The sequence below is a fragment of the Cavia porcellus genome, unplaced genomic scaffold, assembly GCF_034190915.1.
Source record: "Cavia porcellus strain 051 isolate PalLab524CR breed Dunkin Hartley unplaced genomic scaffold, mCavPor4.1 scaffold_3, whole genome shotgun sequence".
NCBI classification, from domain to species: domain Eukaryota; kingdom Metazoa; phylum Chordata; class Mammalia; order Rodentia; family Caviidae; genus Cavia; species Cavia porcellus.
This window is the reverse complement of record NW_026947486.1, coordinates 26,792,363-26,818,962: the sequence shown is the minus strand read 5'-3', so window position 1 is coordinate 26,818,962 and position 26,600 is coordinate 26,792,363. Positions and strand designations below refer to the sequence as shown.

The following is a 26,600-nucleotide window of genomic DNA, read 5'->3' as shown; positions in this document are numbered from 1 at the left end:
CTTTCAAACCTTGAAGACAGCTTTGCCGCTTGTGGTTGTGAAAGGAAAGATCTCTTAAAACTAACAAGGAACCATTCCAAGTAACAACTGCAAGACAACCCAAAGAAACATAATTTAAGAATAACAGATGTGAGTGAAAAAGCAGGGGTCAACACAAACGGCAACAGAAGTCTATTTACAGAAATAATACTGGAAAACTTCCCAAGAATAGGAAAAGGAAGTGACATTCAGATAAGTGAGGCATATAGAACTCCTGCTACCCGTAATCAAAGTAAATCTACACCCAGAGATAAAGATCCCAGAAATTTAACACAAGAACAGAATATTAGAAGCTGTTAGAGAAAAGAAACACGTCATCTATAAATGAAAACCCATCAGACTCACAACAGACTTCTTAACACAAACCATCAAATCAGAAGAACTTGGAGTGAAGTATTTCAAGTCCTGAAAGAAAACAACTTTCAACCCAGACTGATGCACCCTGAAAACCTATCTTTCAGAATTAATGGAAATATACTTTCAAAATACTTCCATGACAAAAAAAACAACTGAAGGAACTCATGACAACCAAACCAACCATACAAAGAATACTGAAGGACATTTTAGAGAGAGATAACAAAAGATGATGGTTCTAGGAACAGCAGTAGAGGGGGATCACTGAGTGGGGGTAGACAAGGGAATGGAAGGCAAAAGTAGGCAACCAACAGCAGGAAAATAGCATGGCAGAGCTGGCCATAATAACTAATATAGATGTCTTCAATTCACCAATAAAAAGAAACACAGGCAGAGTGGATCAGGAGACAGGGTCCATCAATGTGTTTTACACAAGAAACACATTTAACACGAAAGACTGAATGTCAAAGGAAAAAGAACAATGCTTTATGTAACAGGGAAACAGAAAGAAGTGAGGGTAGTTTGCTTATCAGCTGAAGACTGTCATGATACTTTTATGCAATGGATAAGAATGTCATGATACTTTTATGCAATGGAAAGCTACTCAGATATAAAACAACTTGAATCATGCTCAGGGGTGAAATGGTTCAGAGTCACATGGGTGAATATTGTGTTGTCTCCCTAGTATAAAAAAACTAAAGGAGTTAGTGGGATCCAAAATGCACAGTATACTATGAAAGTGAAAGGGGAAGAAGTGTCTAAAAAGGGAACTCAGTAGCCATTGTTAATCTATTATCATGACTTGAAACATATTGTTTTCATTGTTCTGTTTGATTTAGTTTTATTCTGTTTTGATTTGTCTAATTTTGTTATATTTGATGGTACGGACAGCTATTTCAAAGATAACAAAATATATTATGGTAGCCATTATTGATTTCCTATTAGCTTGTTTTGAAGCACTGTGTTGCTTTCATTGTTTTATATCAACTGATTTTATCCTATTTTTTATTGTATCACTTCTGATGGTATAGGCAACTACTTTGAAGACAACAAGAAGCATTATGGTACCAACTGTATCTTTACTATTATCTTGTTTTGAAGTCCTGAACTGCTTCAGTTGTTTTGCTTTTATTGGTTTTATTCTGTACTATTTTGTTTGATTTTATCATTCCTGATGGTAGGGGCAATTCTTGATAAGATAACAAGAGGCAGTATGGTAGTTATTTTTTATTTCCTTGTATTTTTTAAAGTCATATCCCATTTTTATTGTTTTGTTTGATTGACTCTATTCTGTTTCATTTTGCTTGGTTTTATTCTCTTCAAAATAGAAAAAGGAAAAACATGATAAATGTTTTGTAAATATATTTCATCTAATTTAAATACACAAGGTACACATGTACCAAACATTATATGATACCCATCATATATAGAATTTTTATATTTTGTTTATAATTTTAAAAATGTTATTAGTACATATTTTCAATTTGTGCAGTTTATAGTCATCTTGGCATAGTGATTACATGTACATATTACAGTTTATTTCTTTTTTTAAATCCCCTTCCCTTTCCCTAACTCTCTTCTCTCCCCCTCCATTTTCCCTTTCTTTTCTTTTGTACTTCTTAATATTATTCATCTTAGCTCATATTATGGCATATACTGCTTACATTACAGTTATTAGGTTCCTGTACATGGTGCATCTTTATTCCTCTGATTTCCACTTCCCCTTCTCCTCCTCTCTCACTCTTGCTCCCTTGGACCACTTTCTTATTCTAAAAGAGGATTAACTTTGTCACTTTCTATTCATCCTTTGTCATCTTCTTTGTTTTTATTTTGCCTCACTCAAATGAAAGGTACCATATGGTATTTAAGTTTCTGTGTCTGGTTTACTTCACTTAACATTGTATTTTCCAGGTGCATCCATTTTCCTATAAATGTCTCAAGTGTATCATTCTTTATAGCTGAGTAGTACCCCATTATATAGGAATACCACATTTTCTTTATCCAATTGTTGTTGATGGGTATTCAAGCTGCTTTCAGGGTTTAGCTATTATGAGTTGTGTTGTTATAAACATTAGTATGCATGTATTATAGTAGTATGATAACTTAATTTCTTTGGGGATCCTAGCAAGGCTATACCTGGGTCACATGGAATTCCTAATTTCAGGTTTTGAGAAATCTGCATAATTTTGATAATGGTTGTAATAGTTTACATTCATATCAACAATGCAAGAGAGTTCCTTTTTTACCACAGCCATGCCATTCATTTGTTATTGTTGGATTTCCTAATGATTGCTATTTTTCTAGAGTGAGATGAAATCTTAGCGTGGTTTTAATTTGCATTTCTCTAATGCCCAGAGATGTTGAACTCTTTTTCATATATTTGCTGACCATTTGTATTTCTTCCACCGTGAGGTGTGTGCTCATTTAACTTATCCATATTTTTGACTGGATCTTTAATTTTACATGGTTTAATTTTCTTGAGTTCTTTGCATATTCTAGATATTATTCCTCTGGCTTATATGGAGATTTTTAGTGAGATGTTGCTTTTCCATGAATAATTTTCAGCTTTTGTATGTCCAGTGCTGGTATTTACTCTTTCTGTTATTTTCTTTAAGGATTCTATTGGACTACTTTTAGTTTATCTGAAGGTTTAGTCTTGAGACTTTTTAGAGACTATTTTGTGGGGGTAAGGGTATGATATGAGAGAAAAAAGAGTTCAGTTTGTGATTGAGGAAAGTGATGTGATATCAAAACTTGCTTATAAAGAGGACAATAAGTTAGGTAATATATGAAGAAACCAAACACTTAGCATGGGGAGGATCAAGGAATTATACTAGTGAAGATACGATTGATTGTTGGGAAGTTAAGTGTTGTAAATTTAAAAACTTTGGAGAAGGAGTTTATGTATTTGAAAAAAGAATAAAGAAATATGTTAATAATTCTTACAATATTCCAGGAGGTTGAGGTGAAGTAACTAGATAAAAAATTGAGATGAGGGAGAGAACCTAAACACCTAATAAATCAGAGCCAATAAAAGAATATATGAGTCACAATCTAATAAATACATGAAACCATAAGAGAATATAATACAACCCATGTTACTAAATAACTCAAATGAAGAAACTACATAAAGAGCTGAGACAAGGGAGAGAAACTGGATGCCTAATCAGAGCCAATGAAAGAACAGTTACACAGAAGTGATAATCTAATAAATACATGAAACCATATAAGAACATAAATAACTCGTGTTACAAAATAGCTCAAGAAACATGCAAAGGGGCTGGGGGTTTAGCTCAGCGGCATAAGCACCTGCCTTGAAAGCAGGCAGTCGTGAGTTCGATCCCTGGTACCGGTAAAAAGGAAAAAGACCAAAAAAAATAAAAAAAATAAAAGAAACATGCAAAAACTTAAACCAATAAGATGAGAACAGAAAGATTAGATATTTCAATGAGACACTGCCTGTGTGATTACAAGAAAGCTTCTTGCCAAAGAGTCTGTGTGCTTATACTCCAATTATGTCTCTGATCCCTCCACCACAATACTGAAGTTAATTCAGACTCAGGACCTCTTTCTGTCAGGATGCAGGCATTTTTGCAAAGTCTGATCCAGTCCAAGGTCTTCAGTTAGGAATGTTTGCTGTCCCTTTCTCTGAGTGTGGTGGTGGATTCAGCAGACAAGTTCACTGGTACTAACTTGTCCAGTGATCCAGGATTATTCCTATGGAATCAATTCAACTACAGCAGACACAGGTTAATATGTTACAGTGGTATCTGTCAGGGCTAGTTGAGAAGTAACATGCCATAAGACTTTGTTTTAGATTTCCCTTTGGCAGAAGGAACACTGTGTCAATGTGAGCATCCAAGCCAGTGTAACTCAAGTTGAAATTGGCCTCTCACTGCCAGAATCAAGTTTGTGATCACCAGTCCCTGATTTTCAGGGGTATTCCCCCCAGTTTACTCTCCAAATGCTAGTAGTCTCCTGTAACTGTCCTTTCCTCATCCACTTGGGAAACTTGGCAGTGTGAAGCAGTCAAATGGCTGTTTTAGAACCCATGTTCAAACACCCAGCCCTTCTCTACAATGCTATTTCCTACTATCTTGTGCTCTGCATGACTGTGTCCACAGGAGTTTGTACTGTAGTCACTCAGCAACTATTGACTCTCAAGGGCTTTTTGAGAAGCATTCATTTTGCTGTCTCCAACTGCATATGATCCTCCTGATCCCAAGATAGCTCTCCATTCTCTGTGAGCAGAAAAGTTGTTAGTTTCACTTTGTCTCCCAGCTGCTGGCAGTGATTCCATGATCTCTCTTGTGCAGTGTGGTCCACCTCTTCTATGTCACTTAATCCTATTTTTTCTCCTCTGTCAGTTCCCTTGTAGCTCCCATGTACTCTTCTGTCACTTTGATTACTCTCCAAATTATTGTTTTCCACACTCTAGACACTTTGCCCTGGAGAAGCTGCATTGCTGCCACTCACTGCTCAGCTATTTTTCTGCTGTCACAACTTTTATGTTTTTATTTATCCATTAGCAATAAATGTAACTTTAATTTTATAGAAAATAATAAGGAGGACAGTGTGGCTGGAACAGAATGAGTGATGAGAAGAGTGGAAGAGAGCTGACAGTGACCCTGATTGTGTAGGTTCATAGGAAACCTGGTGAGGAGTTTGGCTTTTATTCTGAGTTGAGATGGAAACCACAGGTAGTATTGAGCAGCGGAAACACATGGCCTGCTTAAGGATTAATAAGATCTCTTATTGCTGATAGAAGAACAGACTCTGAAAAGCAAGAGTTTAAAAAAAGAGACCAGTTCATTGGTTATTTTATTTTCTCAAGCAAGTGATGTTGGTAGTTTGAATAATGGCAATAATTGTGGGAGTGGTGAAAAGTGGTCAGATTGTGGCTACATCTATAAATGAAATTGAAAATCCCTGATGGATTGGATATAGAGTGTCAAAGGAAGAGCTGAGGAAAACATGAATATGATTTTAGCAGAGAAACTATTTCTTGAGACAAATACCAGGGGAGAGCAGTCTTGGGAAAAGACTCCACAATCTGAGTTTTGGATAGTTAAGCTTGAGATGTTAATTGGATATTCTAATGGAATCTTCAAGTAAGCAGTTGGATATATAGTTCTGTAGTTCAGGGGACAGATCTGTGTTTGAGATACAGGTTTAAGAGTTATCTGTGTATAAATAGTATGTAAGTCTATGGGATATGACTTAGAAAGTGAATGCATAAAGAACTGGAGGACAGAAAGACAGGAAAGGGGAGAGAACAGCGCTTCAGAATCGTCCACAGATTTAGATGTCAGGAAGTAAAAGAGAGAGCAGAGGAGACTTAGAAGGCATAACCAGTGAAGATTATTTGTCTGAATCCTCCTTTTTCTCAGGCCTAGGCTTAAAGTCATTTTCTACAGTCCCTTTCCTGAAAATTTGGACAAAAGTGTTCAATCCTTTCTTTAAATTCCTTTACATTTTATTGCTTTTCCTAGAAAAACAGGACAAATGGAGGCAAGCAAATCTGTAAGTCAGTCATCTCTGAACTCCATCAGAAAAAAGCTCCTTCACTAGTCAAGCCCAGTAGTGCTCACAGTAATGCACACACACCACTCTAGCAACTTTTATTATGTGCACACCCTCACTTAGTACATTTTCTTTAAATTAGAAACACTGCTGAAGATTGTTAGTCTTATCCTAGACAATAATATCTGTGAGCTCTTATATTCAATATGTTATGTTTTAAAATGCATGTTATTGTAACTGTGTAACAATTTATAATTAAAATGTTCAATAATGATGCATCTAAAAAGTTTTCATATGAAAAAGCAAAATTCTATGTGTGTAGTGATGCAGGCCTGCAATCCCAGCACTCAGGAGCCTGAGGCAGGAGGATCATTGCAAGTTTGAGACCAGCCTGGGCTATAAAGTGAACTGAAGGCCATCGTGAACTGTTTATTAAGACCACTGGCTCAGAAAGTAAAAAGAAAAGTAAAATAAATTCAACCTTTTTGAGAAACACAAAACTGTAACACCAGTCCACCATATACAGTGTGATTTCTATTTCCCCATTTAATAAATCTTTCCCACTTAATAAAACTTTATCTTTCTCTCCTCTCCTTCCTACTCAAATTTTGGCCTTATGGCACTATTTTGTTTTCTTTTTCTTCATTCCCCACCTCATCCTCTTCCTGTTTTGTATGTCTATGTTTTTCTATGCCTTTAATTTTCTTTATTTTTCTTTCTGTGGATCTGCTGTCCCTTCTCTTTCCTGCTCCATCAGGATCATCAACAATAAAGTCTATATTGTGGAAATCAAAGAGAAGCACCAGCCAGAGAAAACCTATGTGGAAACCCACTACCTAGGAAAGACAGCTGTTTATGTAGGCATCAGGTAAGGTTCTATCCAGCCTGAAATATGACTAAGGCTTTTTAGCTGTATGATCAGGGGAGACATATGTTTTCTCTGGACCTCAGTCGGTACTTTTATAAATAATGATTTCTACATGAAGACTATGTAAGATAATGAATAGTGAAGCCCATAACACAGTAGGCATTTAAAAATAGAAGTGTACCTCTCCATTTTCATTTTTTCTTTATTGCAGGATGTGGCTGGTTTAAGAAGTGACACCCACCAGGAAGAGTAGATGTAAAAGGGATTTTTCTAAATTGAACCGTGGTTTAAACTGAGTTCCATTCATCTAGTAGAAATACATACTCTTCTTTTAGTGTTTCCTCCCAGCTTTCAAGAAAGTTTTATTCTACAGGCAAAATTTTATATTTTGTACTAAAAACTGAGTTAATGCCATATTAACAAACTCAGTATGAAACATGGGCATAGAGATGGGAATGAAGGGCAACTTGGGGAGGAAGAAGCATTGTGTGTAAATTAAAATTGAAGTTTTTTAAAAAACAAAGCATTAGCTCTCATTGGTTCCACATTCAGATTTTTATAAACTGAGTTTTCATAAGAAAGAGCTATCTTTGACATAATTTCTCAGGCAGGGTTTTTAGAAGAAGGAACAAGACTGGGAGGCAGATTGATGAGCAGCTGCCTGAATGACTATCTGTAGGCCAGAGACAAAAGTGAACTAAAAGTCTGTCCAGGTCTACTGGGTTGAGGGAATGGATGAGAATAACCAATTAAATAATGGGTCAACTGGCAAGTCCACTAATCCTCAGGAAACCCCATTACCTTCCTAACCTTCTTTTTTCCTGCCCAGGGACCAGAAATCAGAGAAATTCCACATCTCCATCAAACTGGCAGCAACCACAGAGGTGACTTTTACTCAAGCCTGTGAAGAACTGTTGCACTAGCAACAAGGCCAGTAATAGCTTGTCAATTAGCAAGAAAGCTGAGTTTAGAGTTCACCATATCAGGAAGGAGAGGCATCACCTGTGTGCATATTCCACTGCTGAGGGCCAGTCATTTGTGCACACAAGAAAGCTGAAGTACATGAGCAGTACTTGGGATCCACCAGCATACTGGCTTTCACTGAATAGGAACATTTTCTGTTAAACTAAGCATATCTCTAGGGCTATTTTTATTTTGTACCCACTGATAAGTTCTTTCCAACTTATTTATTTTTATTTTAAAGAGAATAAAACAAAACAAAGCAGATCAGAACAAAACATAATAGAACAATGGAAATAACACAGGACTTCAAAACAACAGGAAATCAACAATAGCTACATAATGCCTCTTGTTTTCTAAGAAATAGTTGTCCATACCTTCACACACAATAAATTCAAACAAAATGAAATATTACAAAACTAATCAAAGCAAAAGAACAAAAGCATTACGGGACTTCAAAACCAGACAATAGGAAATCAACAATGGCTACCATGTCTCTTGTTTTCTTCAAAATAGCTGTCCATACCCTCACACTTACTGAAGTCAAATAATAGAAAGCAGACTAAAACAAATCAAAACAAAGAACAAAAGCATTATAAGACTTCATAACAAGACAATAGGAAATCAGCAATGGCTACCATAATGTCTTGTTTTCTTCAAAATAGCTGTTCATACAATAACACATAATAAAATAGATTCTTGTAAACTACTTAGAAGAAATTCTAGGCATGTATAAACCTATAAATATACATTGGTCCTTTCTATATTAGAGGAAAAACAAATCAAAACAAAAATGTAAGAAAAACAAGAAACAAAAGAGAAAAATAAATAAAAACAACATAACTCCCAAAACAATAACAATTTAGGCTTTCAAAACAAGGTGGTAGGAACATAACAAAGGTTGTTATTTTACATAGTTATCATAAAGAGTTACTCATATTACCAGATATATTTACCTGCAAAATTGATCTAATCCTATGAATGTTAACTATTTTTTCCAAGAACTAATAGAATTAGTAGTACAATCATCTTAGCTATTTTAAGTGTATATATACAAATGTATAACTTTTTTCTTTTCCCATCCTTCTCCTCTCCTTTTTCCTATCTGAGTTATTTTTCACTTTAAGCAGTGTACTATCCCTTCACAATACTTACTGAAGATTTTGTATCTTCTTTACTCTTTCAAATTCTTACACGAGGGAGAAAATGTGGTATTTATACATGTGAGTTTGATTTATTTCACTTACTTTTTACTTTTTTATTTTATTTTAAAGGAGGATAAAACAAATCAGAACAAAGCAGATCAGAAAAAAACAATGTAAGTGACATAGATTTCGAAATAAGACAACAGAAGATCCACAGTGGCTACCATAATGTCTCTTGTTTTCTTCTAAATAGTTGTCTATATCTTCACACATAATGAATTTATACAAAACAAAATAGTATTAAGCTGATCAGAACACAGTAATGAAGGAATTACAGGCCTTCAAAACCAGACAATAGGAAAATCAACAATGGCTACTGTAATGTTTCTTGTTCTCTTCAAAATAGCTGTCCGTACCTTCATGTATGTTGAAATTAAACAATACAAAACAGACTAAAACCACTCTAGCAAAGAGTAAAAGCATTACTATATTTCACAGCATGACAGTATGAAATCAGCAATGGATTTATTTCACTTATGGGTATGGTCTCAAGTCACATCCAGTTACCTATAAAAGCCTCAATGTGATCCTTTGTTATACCTGAGTAGTACTCAATTGCATAAAAAATCACATATTTTTATCAATTCCTCGTTAATGGACATTTGGGTTGTTTCCAAGATTTAGCTATTACAAATTGTGCTGCTAAAAACTTGGATGCACATATATCACTGTGCTATGATGTTTTCAATTCCTCTGGGAATATTACCAGAAGTGGAATAACTGGGTCAAGTGGGACCTCCAACCTCAACTTTTTGAGGAAACTCCACACTGATTTCCACAATGTTTGCACTAATCTACACTCCCACCAATAGTGCAGAAAATTGTTCTTTTTACCCACAGCTTCTCCAGCGTTTGTCATTGGTAGTTTTCTTGAACTTGACCATTCATTCTGGAGTGAGATGGAATCTCAGTGTTGCTGTTGCAATTTGCATTTCTCTAATGAAAAATGATGCTGAATACTTTTGTATGTATTTATTTGTCATTTGCATTTCTTCATCTGGGAAGTGTATATCCATCTCAGATGCCCATTTTAGGATTGGGCCTTTGAATTTTGAGACCCTGATTTTTGTTAATTCTTTATGTGTTCTAGATAGATTTCCTTTGTCTAAGGGACAATTTACTAAGTTTTTTCCCAGTTCATGGGTTTTCTTTTCAATCTGTTGGAGACTTCTTTTGACATGCAAAAGCTTTTTAATATTATGAGATCCCAGTTGTTGATTCTAGGAAGTATTTCCCAGGAAGTTTGATTTTTCTTCATGAACACAGAACTGACTCCTATGTCTTCAAGATTGCTACCTACTTTGTCTTCCAGCAGATTTAGTTTTTCTGTTTTAATATTTAGATATTTGATCCATTTTGACTTTACTTTAGTGCATGGTGATAGGCGTGGGTCTAGTTTTAGTTTTAAGCATATAGAAAGGCAGTTTTTTCCAGCACCACATATTAAAGAGGCTATCTTTCTTGCAGTGAACATGTTTGGCTCCTTTGCAAACATGAGTGTGACTGAGTGTGTTTGTAGTTGTGGTTGTATCTTCTAGTCTATTCCATTTACTTTAGGTTTGTCTTAATTCCAGTACCACACTGATTTTATTGTAGTAAATTTGTAGTACAACTTCAAGTCAGGGTCTGTGATGCCTCCTGCCTTGCCTTTGGTGTTCAGAATTGCCTTTTCTATTCTAGGACTCTTCAGGTTTCAGACAAATTTTAGGAATGATTTCTCTAGATTTGTGAGGTATGCTAAATTGTGTTTTGATTGGAATTGCATTAAATCTGTATAGCAATTTTGGGAAAATGGTCATTTTCACAATATTTGTTCTTCCTATCTATGTACAAGGAATGTCTTTCCAATTTCTGAGAGCATCTTTGATTTCTTTTTTCAGAGTACTGCAATTTTCACTTTATAGTTTTTTTTACTTATTTTGTTAGATTGATTCCTATTTCATTTTCTTGGATGCTAGTGTGAAGGGTATGGTTTTTCTTATTTTCTCTCAGTGAGTTTATTGCTTGTCTACAGCAATCCAATTGATTTTTGAGTATTGATTTTGTATCCAGCTACATTACAAAATTTGGTTATCATGTGTAGCAGACTTTCAATGGAGTTTTGGGGGCATTTTATGTAGTATATCATGTCATATGCAAATAGTGATAATTCAACTTCTTCCTTTCCTACCTTATTCCTTTTATTTCTCTTTCTTGGCTAATTGCACTGGCTAATATTTCAGCACTATATTGCATAGAAGTGATGATAGTGGACAGCTTTGTCTTGTTCCTGGTTTTAGAGTAAAAACTTTCAGTTTTTGGTCATTTAATATGACATGGCCATTGGTTTGTCATAGATGGCTTTTATCAGATTGCTCTTTTCAGTTATTAAAAACAGGAAAGATTGGAAATGAAGACAATATAAGTCCAATATTAGTCCAATTTGAAGGCTGTCACCCACTGACAAGTTATATAACAATTCATAGCCTAGTTTTCTCATTTTTCTCATTAAAAAGAATAATTTTTGGTGAAGGTGTTAGATCCTCCCATCTGACAGACAGCAGAATCAGCATGGTGACAGTTCAAACCTGTGCCATGATAAGGCATAACTCCTTCTTCCCGCAAGACCCTCTAGCGTCTCTCTCCCAAAAGTCTGCCAAACCTCAAGCATGTAAAGGTTTACTTAGTTCCCTGAACTCTCACAAAACAAATCAGTTCACATCAGTCCCCAGAGCCTTACCCCCATCAAAGCCTATATGAGGCAGAACTTGCTCTTTGTGTGTAGAGAGCCACTACAGCCTTCTCTGTTGTGACTCCCTCCATGCACCCCCATTAAACTCTTTTCTTTCCTAGTTGTCTCCTCTCTTTTAATATTCTGCACTGCTCTAGATTAAGTACAAAGTGTTCACTCAATCAGTTACTGCTGTGACTCCAGTGGTTGGGGTCTGTCCCCTGGTCTGAGCCCCCCACCCTATAGAACTTTTCTTTCTGCTTCTCTCTCTCTCTCTCTCTCTCTCTCTCTCTCTCTCTCTCTCTCTGGGACTACGGACACCTCCAACTTGCTGTTTCTAGCCAACATCCAATGCTGGTCTCCATCCTGTCAATTCCAGGATCCCTCTACTCCTCTCTACTCCTTTGGGACCTCTACTCCTTCAGGATCTATATGTCTTTCAGGAGTTATCCTTTGTCTTTGGTGATGACTAGAGAATTCATTGCTGGGACTACTCTACTCCATTAAGGTACTACTACTGGTTGTGCCTCACTGGAGAGTAAAATTTCTTCACTGACTCATGACCCTTCCAACTCCTGGCTCACTTTTCTGATTTGAATGCACAGGTAATAATCAATCATTACCTGATGAAACCACTCCTCTGGGCTGCACTTAGATACACTTGGGCTAAAACAAACTCTCAGGCCAACGAGGCTAACATTACGAGATTTACATAAGCTTTACTACTGAAATGGCAAGTGGGGGTAAATACCTTATGTCCAGCTGTGGGCTTACCCTGATCTAACCCAAACCTGTAAATCCTCCCAAATTCTTTTAACTCCCTTCACAGATCCTCCTCCTTTATCAGCTTAACACCATGACTCTTCCCCTTCTTATTTCTCAGGCCTAATACATGAAATAGTTCCACCCCTCTATCACCATAAGTAATGTGGAGGCCCCATCATCTTCCTTCTCCTCCTCATCTCAAAGTTACTCTCAGAGGACAACAGCACTGTAAGTTTCTCCTCTGTTTACCCAACTCTGCCCTCTCTTCTCTCTCCCCCTGTCCATCATACTCAATCTCATGCTCCTAAACTCCTATTTTATTTCCCAAACAGCACCAAACATTCAGACTACATTCAAAACGTCAGACCTTGGTCCTCAATCTCCCCAGGGAGATCTCTTACTTATGGCTTTCCATGTCTTCAACAATAGACAAAAACAAAAAAAATAGGATGACTTTTAAAAGGTTACATTCCAAGACAACCATAAAAAAAGTTACATTCCAGGCTAAAACTCCAAGATCAATTTGTGGCCACAGCAGCTGAAGCTGTGGCACTTGGGGCTTGAGATAAAACACAGGCTGAAGAAAAAATTATCTAAAAACTCGAGCCCCTCCCCCCCATCATGCTTCAAGTGCAGCAGAAAAACAACACTGGACATGAGTTTTCCCTGACCTGCAGCCACGACTGGGAACCAGTTCCATCTGCAACCAAGAGGACCACTGGATTGCCATGTTCACCAGAGAGTGGGTAATCACCATCTTCCCTGCCCTCATCGGACAGGACACTGATGTCCTGGACTCATCACCACTGATCTGCTTGGCATCACTGCTGAAGAGGATTGATGGGGTTTGGGGCCCTTGGCCTCACAAAGGTTATCTCCCTCAGAGCTCTGAGTCTCACTGGACATCTCAGATAAAACCTTCTCTTTTCTTGTTGATATGTAAGCCACCCATGATATTCTTCCTGAGTTTTAAGGCTGATGTTTCTGGTCTGCAGTCTCCGTTGTGGGAGTTGACAGCCAATGTACATGACCACCACAGAAAAAAAAATCCTACTCCCTGCAGATTCCAAACCCTTTCTTTAAAAACAGCTGTCTTATCATCCTAACCTGTCCTGTACCTCTTTTTGATAAAAAATTCTACTCCAAAAACTCAATTTCTCTTATACTCTCTCCCCATGGCTCTCATACTTCAATCCCAATAATCATATGTCACTGACTCAGCCCCTCACCTTCCCTCCTCCCTCATTGATCTTACAGTATGAGACTCCTCCAATCCCACATATGCCATATATGTTATAGCCCAAAATGATCCCCAGCCCCAACCTCGAGTTTCAAAAATAGGGTAAAACTTGTTTTTTAAAAAAGCCGTGCTGATTTATTTTATCCTGGACCCAGCACACAGTGCAGTTGCAATTTGCAAAAGCTATGCGTCGCTCCTCCATACTTGCAGCTTTTATGTATATATCACAGTTTACAAAGTAAGGAGTTATGGGCATGGATCAGGAAATCTGCTGAGGAAATGAGAAAAACCTTTGTTTTCCTTAGCAGAGGATAGAGTAGTCTAGCACTAATTAACAATTCTTTGTCAACTTATTTTAGCACCACATCTGTTATTTGTAGAGGGCAACAATGGTTAACATATCAATTAGGTAAGATTCTCAGGGATTTACAATTCTTTATAGAGGGGAGCGTTGATTAACATATCAGTTAGGTCATCCAGAAGAAAAAACGCATACAGAACAGTAGGCTGCATTACAGGTACTTTGACATAACAAAGCTTTTTTTGCTAGGGTACAGCAATATATGGTAGACTGTTTGTCTTATAAAACTTGCCTTCACCTTCGAATCTTCCTCCCTTAGCTGTCTACATTCTGGTTCTGTCACTTCTCTGTCACTTTCTTCAATAATATGCAGATCTTTGCCTGCCTCAGTCCTCTGGGGAACACACACCAACTCCTCCTTTGCCTCTAGGAGAGCTAATTTATATTAACATTCTTTTTTTTTTTTTTTTTGGCAGTACTGGGGATCAAACTCACAGCTGCACACTTGCAAGGCAGGCACTTACTCCCCTAAGCTAAATTCCCAGCTACATTAACATTCTTAAGCCCACAGGTTCAACTTCACCTCTTCAACCTAAGTAAAATGGATCTTACCTGGTGTACCTTGAGACTCCAACTGCAGTAAAGCTAGAGAGATTCCCAGGCTGCTTCCACATTACCCAAACAAAGAGGTATAATCTGCTGCCCAGTAATCTCATTCCTAACACTTTGAAGGGACTTCCATCTCAGATTGACACAACACAAATGCTAATGCTTTGCTACCCTACCTGGTTTGGCCTTTTCCTCACAGGTGCTCTAACACTCTACACCCCAAAATACAGCATTCTCCAAAGGCTTACAGTTATCACACTCTTCATATTAATAATATTACTGTTTACATTCCTCAACATGATAGGCTTACTCCTCTACGTCAATCTATTCCTTCACTTGACCCTACAACACTCAGACACCCCAAAATACCAATTCTAGGTACTGGGATTTAGCTCAGCGGCATAAGTGCCTGCCTTGCAAGTGTGTGGTCGTGAGTTCGATCCCTAGTACTGATAAAAAAGAAAAAGACAAAAAAAAAATACTAATTCTACCTGACTAAACATGAGGCAACAGTGAGTCCTTCTCACACAAGTATTACTCAAGCCAATTAGATGTCAAGACCTTCAATATGGGGTTTCCCTTGGAGTGTGCTCCTTATTAAAGATTACCATAATGAACAACTTAAGTATGCAACCTATGATCCTCACTTTTACCTCTGCCCTAAAAATCCAAACTATACACCATGTTTTGACCATTCCATTTTTTATTGTTCCTACTGGAAATGTGAATCCATAAGATATAATAATCTTCTATTTTGGACAATAATGACCTTGAACTTGCCAGGCAAGCACATAAGTCACTGAGCTAAACCTCCAGCCCCTCACATCTCAACTCTTAACACCTTCCCCACTCTTAAGAGACACACATTTCACAACTCTTCCCATACCTCAACTTTTAAACAACATTTTTCAACTTTTATATGCTTCAGATATCTCAGACACTAGCTGCTGGCTATGTCTACCCTATCATCAAAATCTTCATATGACCTCTCTGATTAAACTAAACCAATTTCTTTTTGTTTTGCTCTTTTCTCTTTAAATAAAATTTTAAAAACTAAACAAATCTCTATTCCAAAATAAACCTCAAACCAAAATTGTGGGACCACTTACAATTGCCCCATCACAACTATGGCCTATAGATATAACTTATATATTCAAACCTGACAACACACAAAATGTTCTTTAGGTAAAAAAAATCCTAACTTCCTACAAAACATACATACGATTGACACAAAAAGGCCAACCACCTGTACCTCAAGATAATTTTTTGTCTGTCGACATAGGTCCTACATGTGTCTTCCCTTCCTGTGGTAGGGATCATACACATGGCTGCAATAACACCACAGGTCACTTTAAATACTCACTCACAAACCCTACACCAACATCTACAAGGCCTACCTCATTACACTATCACACATAGAGTGGTCATAGCACCTATTGTGACTGGGATAAGTATATATTCAGCCATCAGTCTTGGACCAAGGAGATTAAAAACCAGCCTCACATGCTAGTATCAGATATCACGTGATCAGTCTCCCAAAATATTAATCCACTCCAAGATCAAATAAACTCATTGGCCATTGTAGTTCTCCAACAAGGAAGGGCACTCAGTATATTCACAGCAGAAAAAGGGGGATATTATGCCATGTTGGGAAAAGAATGCTGCTATTTTGTTAACCAGTTGGGTATAGTAAAGGCGAGGTACAAAATTAAAAAATAAATGGCAAACAATATACAAAGCAGACACTACCTTTCAATACCTACCTCGTGGTCATCATGGTGGGGCTCCCTAGACAAATGGGCCCCCATTTTAATGCCCATTATGGGTTCACTAATTACTATAATAATTTCTTGCATTTTGTCCACTGTGCCTTCAAGTTCCTCTCACAGTTTAACCAAGCAACAATACAGGTGTTCACTACCAAAGAAATCCTACTACTGAGCAAAATCACTACCTCACAGACATGGACTTAAGGGATCCTTCAGTCACATTCTCCTTCACCCTAGGCCCCAGCAATGCCCCCTTCTCAGCAGGAATCAGCTAGAGCCAAGACACAATGCCCTCTAACACCAAAGAGATGGTGCCCCTAACAAAAGAGATCCTGCCAGCTCAGAGACCAACAGAATGGTGAAAGCCAGACTGGCTACATCAGAACCACTACCAGAGGTTTAGGAGCACAGATTCCTGGACTTCATTCCTCTAGAGCCTGTTTGAGGAAGTCAAGGTGGAGCCTGGGAATCTGCATGTCCAACTGGTCTCAAGTGAACCTGAAAGTCCAGCCAGGCTAGAAAAGCACTGAACCAAGCCATACATCTCATCTGAGAGATGAATGGAGAGGCAGAAGGAAAGCCCCCAGCACATGTGATTACACACACACAGCTGTTTGGCATAGGAGGTCCTGCCTAGTTTGCCTCTGCTGACCAAGAGAAGCAACTGGAGAGGAAAAGACACTCATTCTGGGTTCAAATTCCAGCTTTGACACTCTGCTGGAATTATCCCAACAAGTAACCTCGGCATGCTGCTTCTCTTTCCCCATCTGTAAAATACGAGAGAGTCCATCAATGGTCCAAGAATTTGAAAGTGCTTCTCCCTTCAAATTATTTGGTACAGACTAATGAATGTTAGAACATGTCAGTTAGATTTAGTGTTATTTAGCACTCACAGGGATGTAGGCACAGTTGCAAATGCTTATTTAATCCTCACAAACACTGTCTCTGAACTAGGAGTTGTTACCAAAACTGCCCTACAGAAGAGGAGCTTGAGGCTCAGAGACAGGGAATAACTTGTCCAGGGACTTGGAGCTGCAGCAGGGACCTGAGGCCACAGGCCATCTGAGTCATGCAGCCTGCACTCTTAAGCCCTGGGCTATAAATGGCAGCTCCCTTCCCCCTTCTCCTTAAAGGTTAAAACAGAGGGTAGAACCATTCCTGAGGGAATAAAACAGAACAAAGAGCTCTGAAAGGAAGGAAGCCTAGGGAATGTATGTGATTAGGCACCTCAGAGAGTATGGGGGCTCAGTTTGCCCCTAAGCTTCCTGACAGCTGCAGTGGGGAGGGAGGACAGCAAGAATTCCCAAGCCTCCATTTTATGGAAAGAAGGAGGCACAGAGACATTTCTAAATGGACACTTGTCTTGGACTAAAATTCCAGAGGAGTTGATCTTGTGGCCGGCTCAGCAAACATCTGGGATCAGTAATTCATCAGTGATGTCATGAGACACTAAAAGGCTTATTCACATACGTGATGCTGGGAGTTGGAGGCAGAGGGGAAAGAAAACATGAAATTCTACCTCAGATCAGAGCCTTGTTAGACTGCTGTTTCCCATAGTAGGAAGGGAAATGGGAGGAGGCCCAGGCCCTGTCTGTGTGCCTGTGTCTGTCCTAACATACACACATTGCCTCTCTGGGAGAAGACCTAGGGTTGTGGTTGACCTTGGGACATGACAGTCTCCCAAGGACCTGGCTAGGTTGGAAGGGAAGTGAGGTTGCAAGTGAGGGACAGACCGCTAGTGCTGGGAGGTGTGGGCAGGGGAGGGTACATCAGGCAGAGCAGGAGCTGGTTATAAGATTTGGAGAAGAGTGTAACATTGGGGCAGGTGGAAGAGTGTGGGGCCAGGAGAAGCAAGAACTACTAGACACAATTTTTCACCCTCCTCAGACTTTGCCCCTTTTTGTGTCCTTATCCCTGTCTTCTGTGTCTGCTGAGCCCTCCATGTCACCCTGCCCCAATCTGCCCCACCCATACACAGGATGCCAGCTCACTCCCATCCACCAGAATGGTGAAGGGAGAGACCTGTGTCTGCATCACCTTCTGCCCAAAATTACAAGACCAGTCTGTCTTCTGCAGCTCAGGCATTATGGCTGACTTCGTGGTGCAGTGTGATGTGGTTTCGGAGGACATTGCAGATGTGCAGGTGAGGGGCCCCAAGATGAGGAAGGAGCCTTTTGAGTTCTGCAGCCAGACAAGCCTAGGCAATGCTCTGGTCCATAAAGCTGTCCATTGGATCAGAGGCTCCCTAGGGATAAAGAGAGCAAATGAAAAAAGGCAGCATGTTGGGTAGAGACACATGTCTTCCATCTTGGGAATCACATGCATACTCAACATGGTTGGAGGCTTGGAACTTCAGATATTGAGTCAGGGTCCAAATGAGCACATCCTTAATTGAATCAAGCCATAGCTGAGTCTGAACCAGCCCTCTTTCAAAGGGAACCATTGGCCAGTAATTCCTCTCTCATGCTTTCTATAGCTATGATATTCTTGTGTTTTGCTGAGCTTTCTTGCTGTCTCTCATTTCCTAAAAATTCCTTTTGCTTCAGTGGAGCCATCTGCCTAAACAGGGAGCCCTCCAGTTCTCAGCACACACACTTGTGAAGACTGTGGGGCTTCTGTGCTGTACTGGCATGTGAAGTACTGATTCAAGACCCTTGCTTAATGAAAAGGGTGGTGACAGCATGAGAAGACCTCTCCTGGCCCACCATTGCAACCACACCTCTCCTTGCCCCCAGCACACAAAGTATCCCCTGGCCACCCCAAGCTACCATCCTCCACAAGCACCAGAACCTGCCTCTTATCTGGGTATGAGCATTGCTCAACTACCTGCTGCCCTGAGAGTGTCTTCCTCATCCTCCTTCCCTGATCAATGTCCTCCACCAACTTAATCTCTGTTCAAACAACTCCTCCTTCGTGTCTCCCCTCCACCCAGCCACAGTTCTCCTCTCTGACCTGCCCTAAATTAGTGCTTCAGTTAGATCTCTGTTCAGGCATCATTCATGTATTCATACATTGGCACATCTCCATCCAGCACAGCTACTGTAGCCCAGTTTTGTATCTACTGAATCTGGAAACTCACAAATTAGTTGGACTCAGCTCCTAATCTCACTCTGGTATCTCCTGGTTTTGAAGCAGCCAGATTCACAGGGCCATTATAGACATCAAAGGTTTTATGTGCTGTGTCTATACCCATAGGAGTTATGTGGTGACATGCATAAAGGAAGGTCTTAGGACATTTTTCCTCAAGGAGTTGGTCTCTCAGCTACTATGGGAAAAATGAGTAAGGCTTGCTTCCATGTCAGTGGATATGGTGAAGGGAAAGGCATGCAGACAGAGGGAACAGCAGGCACAGAGGCTCAGAGGTATGGCAAGCCTGTCAGGTGGGGGAAATGAAATTAGTTCACCCTCTCAGAAGAAGAGCTAAGGATACCAGGAAGTGGCAACAGGGACTTTAACCTGGTCTTTGCCATGTGATTGTATTTAGTTCATAGAGCAAATGTCTGCTACTTCATTAACTACTTTGTTCACAATTGCTCAGAGGAAAAAGTTCAGATGGAATAGATAGTTTTAATCATTCAGTAGTACAACCAATAGTCCTGATAGCTGAACTTTGACTCCTGATGCCATCCCATGAGGATCTCTCTATCCATATCCTAGTTCCTCTTTGAGCAGACCCACCTTTCAAACCCTGAACATCACCTGCTCATTCAGTCAGGATTCACTGGCCGCCAACTCTGTGTCATGGCCTATGTTGGCTGGGATTGGGAATGCTGAAGGATATCAGTCACAGGTCTGTGGGTGTAACAGATCAAGACAATACTAAAAGGAGGCCAGAAACACCCCCATGACAAGGTAGAAGCCAGACATGGTAGAAGCCAGAATAAGGGGAGGATAATAGCCAGAGAATTTTCCTCAGAGAAAGTGAAGGCTGGCCTGGGTTTTAAAGGATGTAGGGAAGTGGACAATATGGGGGCCCCTAGGAAAGGAAAAAGCATTCTATTAAAGTGGGTGTTTACAATAAAAGGAATGGAGGCTGGAAATATCCAGGTATTCATGGTGGGGGGGACTACAAGGGGCATGCATTTGAATGCAAAATGGTAAGAGATACAGGAGCCTGGCAAGTCTTGCAAAAACAGGGCAAGAAACTTGCATTTTGTTGTGTAGGTGTCTGGGGAGCCAGAGAGAGTATGAATCTGTGAGTTGGTGTGTGTGGAGACCCAGCAGGATTGGGGGGGCGGGTTGGCTGTGAGTAGGAACAGGGAACCTAAAACAAGTTAGGCTTAAACAAATCTCGAATGTAGAGGTGAGGTGACCCTGACAAGTATCCTGCAGAATTGATGGCTGGCTGGCTGGATGGGTACAGGCAGATTAAAGGGGGCACTCAGCTTTATGTGAGGAGGGATCCTGGGGTTGGTGGTGCCCTTACAGAGAAAAAGCATGCAAGGGCTGTAGAGAGTGTGTGACTGTGGCAATGAATGTATCATTTGAGCAGTGGGTCTGTTGTACACTAGCAAAAAGAACTTCATTATATTTGTATTATACCAAAATACCTGTAATGTGGCCTATTGTTCTATATGCGTGTTTCTTTCCCTATGGGTGACCTAACTGACATGTTAATCAATGCTCCCTTCTGTAAATAATTGTAAAACCTAACCTAATTGATATGTTAACCATTGTTGCCCTCCAGAAATAATAGATGTGGTGCTAAAATAAGGTAACAGGGGTTGTTTAGTTACTGCTAGACTGCTCTGTCTTCTCCTAAGGAAGACAAAGGTCTTCCTCATTAACAATTTTCCCAATCCACACCCAGAACCCCTTACTTTGTAAATTGTGATAGGTCCCACAAAGTGGGAAAAAATTTTAGTGAACTCGCTCTCAGACAAGGGACTCTTGTCTAAAACATACAAAGAATTAAAAAAACTCAGACCCCCAAAATTCAATGATCCAATCCAAAAATGGGCATCTGAGATGAATACACACTTCTCAGATGAGAAATGCAAATGACAAATAAATGCATGAAAAAATGTTCATCATCATTGGTCATTAGAGAAATGCAAATTAAAACCACACTGAGATACCATCTCACTCCTGAAAGAATGGCCAGGATCAAGAAAACCAACAACAACAAATGCTGGAGAGGCTGTGCGGAAAAAGGAACTCTCCAACACTGTTGGTGGGAGTGTAGACTGGTGCAGCCTTTGTGGAGTTTAGTCTGGAGACTTCCCAAAAAGCTGGGATAGGAAGTCCCATTTATTCCAGCTATTCCACTTCTAGGCATATTCCCAGAAGAACTGAAAGCATCATGCCACAGTGATATATGTGCACCTATGTTTACAGCAGCACAATTTGTAATCGCCAGATCTTGGAAACAACCCAAGTGTCCATCAACTGAGAAATGGATAAAAAAGTTGTGGTATTTCTATACAATGGAGTATTATTCAGCTATAAAGAAGGATCACATTGAGATACGTATCATTATTGATAAATGGGTGCAACATGAGACCATACTCATAAGTGAAATAAATCAATTTCACATGTGTGAATACCGAATAGTTTCCCTAATGTAAGTAATGATTCAAATATATAAAAATATGTGGTAATCATGATTCCCCATTATGTGGCCTTGAAACCTTAGAAACTTTTCACTTATTAATTGGAAAGGCTTTGTTCTGGGCTTCTTGATATGGAAATATTTGAAGCTATAGTATATGAGGTTTTATTCAAATATTTCAAGGAAAAAGACAGACACTATGGTAACTACTATTAAGTCGGGTTATTTCGCAGTGAAGAACTAGGTTGCTGAAACAGTCATGCTTTGACCTGTATTGTTATATTGTTATGTCCTGTTTTATCTCAATCTCTCCCTTATTCATTAAAAAATTATTTAGTTATTTCCTATGTTTTTTTTAATTAAGGGGAAAAATTCAAAAAATTAGCAGGATATATAATAGTAACTTTTTTTGCTTTCCTATTAACTTGTTTTGAAGTCCTGTAATACTCCCATGATCCTGTTTTGACTGATTAGACTCTGTTCCATTCTGTATGATAGTATCAAGTTTGAGGGTATAGGCAACTACTTTGAAGGCAATAAGATTCACTAAGATGCCCATTCTGGTTTGACTATTGTCTCCTTTGGAAGTCCTGTAATGTTTACAATGCTTAAGTTTTATTGGTCTTGTTCTCTACTGTTTTGTCCAATTTTATAATATCTAATGAGATAGACAATTCTTTTTAAGGAAACAAAAGACAACGTTGATAACCATTGTTGATAACCTTGTACTCTGTTTTACATCATGTGCTATGTCTATCCTTGCTTTTGACTGACAGCTTTGTTTTGCCACATTTGATTTTATTCTCTCCCCCCCAAAAAGTAATAAGAACTAAGGAGTAATAAAACCCAAAATGTGTCAATTTTGTTGTAAAAAAGAGAGGGAAAAAAGAGCTCTAAAGGATACAACAGCAAGTGTGTTAAATAACTGACCATATTAATGTTTTTGGTTAGATCATTGAACACAACTGTTTGCAGTCTCACTGTTTGAATGTCCACTTTGTATGCTTTGAGCAACTATGTCTAAGATGATAATATGTAATCTATTAACTGGTGATTTCTTACTGTTTTTTTTTTTTTTTGTAGTTCTGTATTACTTGTACCCTTACACCGCTTTGTTTTGTTTTGTTTTTTCTCTTCTTCCTTTTAAATAAAAAAAGTGAATTGTGATAGGTACTTAAAGGTGGCAAGTATAGAGGAGCAACACACAGCTTTTGCAATCTCCAACTGCACTGTATCACTGGGCCCAGGACAAAATAAATCAGTGCTGCTTTTTAAAATATGTTTTTGCCTCGTTTTTTGAATTTAAGTTTGGGGGCTCATTTGTGGATTACAAGATTTGAAGGCTTGCTCTGGATTAATGGGGGACCCCCCCCTCACTGATCGGCTACACTTCTGTAAGTATTTGGCTTTTTTTGCCTGTTTATAATCTGAGTGCACACATTTGTAACTGCAGATAAAATGTGACAACTTCTAGGGGCCTTTTTCCCCCTTTTGTATTTTAGGGCTTCTGGGGCCCATTTGTAACTTTGTTTGGGCTTCGGCCCATGTAGGGGTTTTTACCCATTTGTAATTGGATGCGCACAATGACTGCAGATGAGCTAGGGCTCCTTCTGCACTGGAATCCGAGGACTATTGACCATTTGCAGTGTGGGGCTTCGGCCATGTGTGTGGATTTGGCACATTTGGGGATTCGGCCCATGTGTGGCTTTGCCCGTTTGGGACTTTGGCCCATGTGTGTGGTTCTTTGGCCTGTTTGGGGCTTTATCCCACGTGTGTGGTTTTGGCCCATTTGGGGTTTTGGCCCATCCATATCTTTGGGGCCTTTTGCCTGTGTGTATTTATGTTCAGTGTGTTTGTACTAGGTAATTGTCTGCCTGTTTGAATCTATTACTAACTTTGGGGGGTTTTTTTGGCCATCTGAACTGCTTGAATTTGTTACTAACTGAGGGGCTCGTTGCCTATTTCTGTTGCAGGATCCAGGTGGCTCATTGGACTCAAGGTTCATAATAAAAATTATTTCATTTAGCTCATCAAACTGCACAAAACAACCTTTGTTTGTGGCTTTAATGTAGGTCTTGTCTTTTGTAGCACATTGTTTAATGTTTTAGTCCTCAATTGATTACTTGCAACCTCAGCATGTTTTTAAAAGTATTTTTTCTTTCTGGTTAAAATATAAATATATATGCACATATATATGTATATTTATGGTTTTTAAAAATCATATTAACTTTACCAAGTAAAATCAGATCATACTGTAATTGAGCCAGTTAAAAAAGTTACAGTTTTTAAAATGTAGCATTTTAATGTGGTAAAAACACATAAAATGATTAAATATGTTTTAGACTACTAAAAGGTCACTTCAAGGATTTTGTTAAAGGTTTTAATGGTGTTTAAAAAGCAGGAGAAAAGTAATTGAATGATAATAAGTAAAAAAAAAGAAGGTGGTTTTGTCTTAAAGTAAAAATGTAAAAGAGAAAATGCTTTCTTTCTGTGGCATGGCTATCAGAGCAAAGAGCCAAACAGGATAATTTGCAATACTGTGAGTTTGGGGGAGGGGAATTTCCAGGAATGCTATAGATTATAAAGACAGAGTTCAGATTTTGATTGCTAAAATAGAAAAGAGAAAAAAAAAAAGAAACAATTCGTGTTGTACTGGAAAAAGCCATCTAAGTTTAAAAGAAATACTGATTGCGCCTAATGTGATTGGTGATTATACAGATAAATACAAGTTCTTGCATGTGCTGTGGACATCTGGGAGGTTATGCCGCAAAATTAATTTTGTTACCTATGAAAAAGCCTTTTTTGTTAAGTATGTAATTTCAGTAAAACAATGGCCTGCCACATGGCACCCTGGGACAAAAAAAAGCAATACAGCATCCAAATGAAGCCTGCCCTCTGATCCAGAATGCCAGAACCATGTTTTCCTTTTGTCCTACCCCAATTGAACAACCAGAGTTAAGGAGGTTTCCCAGTATTGTCAGTTGTTCTCAGTAGCCATTAAGGCACACCAGAAAATCCACCAATTTGCCCAAAATAGCAAAGGTGAGACAATTGGCTAATAAGTCTCCCTCAGGGTTTTCTGAAAAGATTGCAAAAGGCCTATCACATTTATACACCGGTAGCACCTAAAAATGCAAGGGCCATTAATATTGCCTTTGTAACTCAGTTGGCACCAGACATTAGAAAAAAATTGCAAAAGTTTGAGAGATTTTAAAAAATACCCTTCAGTCAGTTATTAGAGGTTGCTTAATAGAGATTTGACAACTGAAAAGACCCTAAAGACCAGGCTTAAGAGGTGCCTGCTGGGCAGAAAGACTACATTGGTTGTTGGACTCTCCATTAAAAAAAACTACTCTTTCCTCCCAGCAAATGCAAACCATCCAACAGATTCCAGTCCCTGTGACTAAAGGCAAGTGCAGAAATTTCTAGGACCCACAGGACTGATCCAGACTTTGGGACCCTGACAGAGGCCTGTTGCCTATCTTTCTAAGAGACTTGATTATGTGGCAGCCAAATGGCCACCCTGTCTGTGGGTGATTTCTTTAGTGGCCCTCCTGGTAAGGGAGGCTTAAAAATTGACTTTCGGACAAAAACTCTTAATTCTCCCTTCTTATTTGCTGGATACTCTTATCAGGCTCTGCCGCACTGATGGCTGCTCAATTCCCAAGTCATGCATTATCAGATATTACTTCTAGATCTGACTACATCAGTTTCAAGAAAACAGCAGCTTGAAACCCTGCTACTCTGCTACCTGATGATGCCCCTCCTTGCCCCTCCACGACTGTATTGGGGACCAGACTTGACAGATGAGTCACTATTCAGAGTTCCTTTATATTTTTCCAGTGAAAGCTGTTACATCTATCAAGGTAAATGAGTCGCGGGAGCTGCTGTAACCACAGACTCTCAGATTCTATGGGAACCAACCCTGGAGCTGGAAACACTGGCCTGACGGGCTGAACTCATTGCCCTCACTGAGGCCCAAATTTGTCAAAATATGCATTTGTTGTTGCCCATGTTCATGGGGCCATTTATCAAGAATGGTGCTTTATTGACTTCTGGGGTCAAAAGATTAAAATTGCTCCCCAAATTTTAAACTTGTTGGCTGTCATCTGGATGTCAAGGAGAGTGGCAATTATCCCCTGAAGAGCCCATTGGGCAGGAGATGGCCTTGTTATACAAAAAATAACTTGGCAGATGCCACCGCCCAAAAGGCAACTACAAAACCAGTGGGGATTGAGATAGCCCTGACATTACTGCTGATCCCACCTACTTTGTCAGAGCCTATTTGCACTTGAAAAGACTTGTGTCTGGCAGCTCAACTCCAGAGTGATCCCTGGGGGCTAATATTAAAGCTAGCCCAGTCTGTGAGCCTCAGATGCCCTCAGTGCCAATTGGCCAACTGCAACAAATAGAAACCACTCACTATGTGGGACTATGCCTAAAAAACATTGAGACATAGACTTTACAAAAAGGGAAAAGCCTGGACTTCAAGAAAGTAAGTACTTATTAATAATGATAGATATTTTTTACTAGATGGGTTAAAGTGTTGCCTACTAAGTCTGTGTCAGCCCTGATAGCAGTTTCCCCGATTTGGCTTCCCTTTATCCATGGGGTCCAACAATGGCCAAGCTTCTATAGCCCAGATAAGTCAAACACCAACCTAAGCTTTGCAGATCAATTGGAAACTCTATTGTGCTTAGTGATTA

At 39.1% G+C, this 26,600-nt stretch overlaps 1 protein-coding gene across 1 annotated transcript in view; it reads left to right on the top strand.

The window, feature by feature from the left end:
• The window catches only part of Itih6 (inter-alpha-trypsin inhibitor heavy chain family member 6), a gene marked incomplete at its 5' end in the record, with an annotated part of 46,456 nt that overhangs the window by 4,404 nt on the left and 15,452 nt on the right, over positions 1–26,600 (top strand). Inside the window, 5 exon segments of the mRNA XM_063245552.1 lie at positions 6,674–6,784; positions 7,614–7,726; positions 7,729–7,822; positions 14,145–14,166; positions 18,322–18,486. Of these exon segments, the coding sequence (XP_063101622.1) occupies positions 6,674–6,784; positions 7,614–7,726; positions 7,729–7,822; positions 14,145–14,166; positions 18,322–18,486 (505 nt within the window).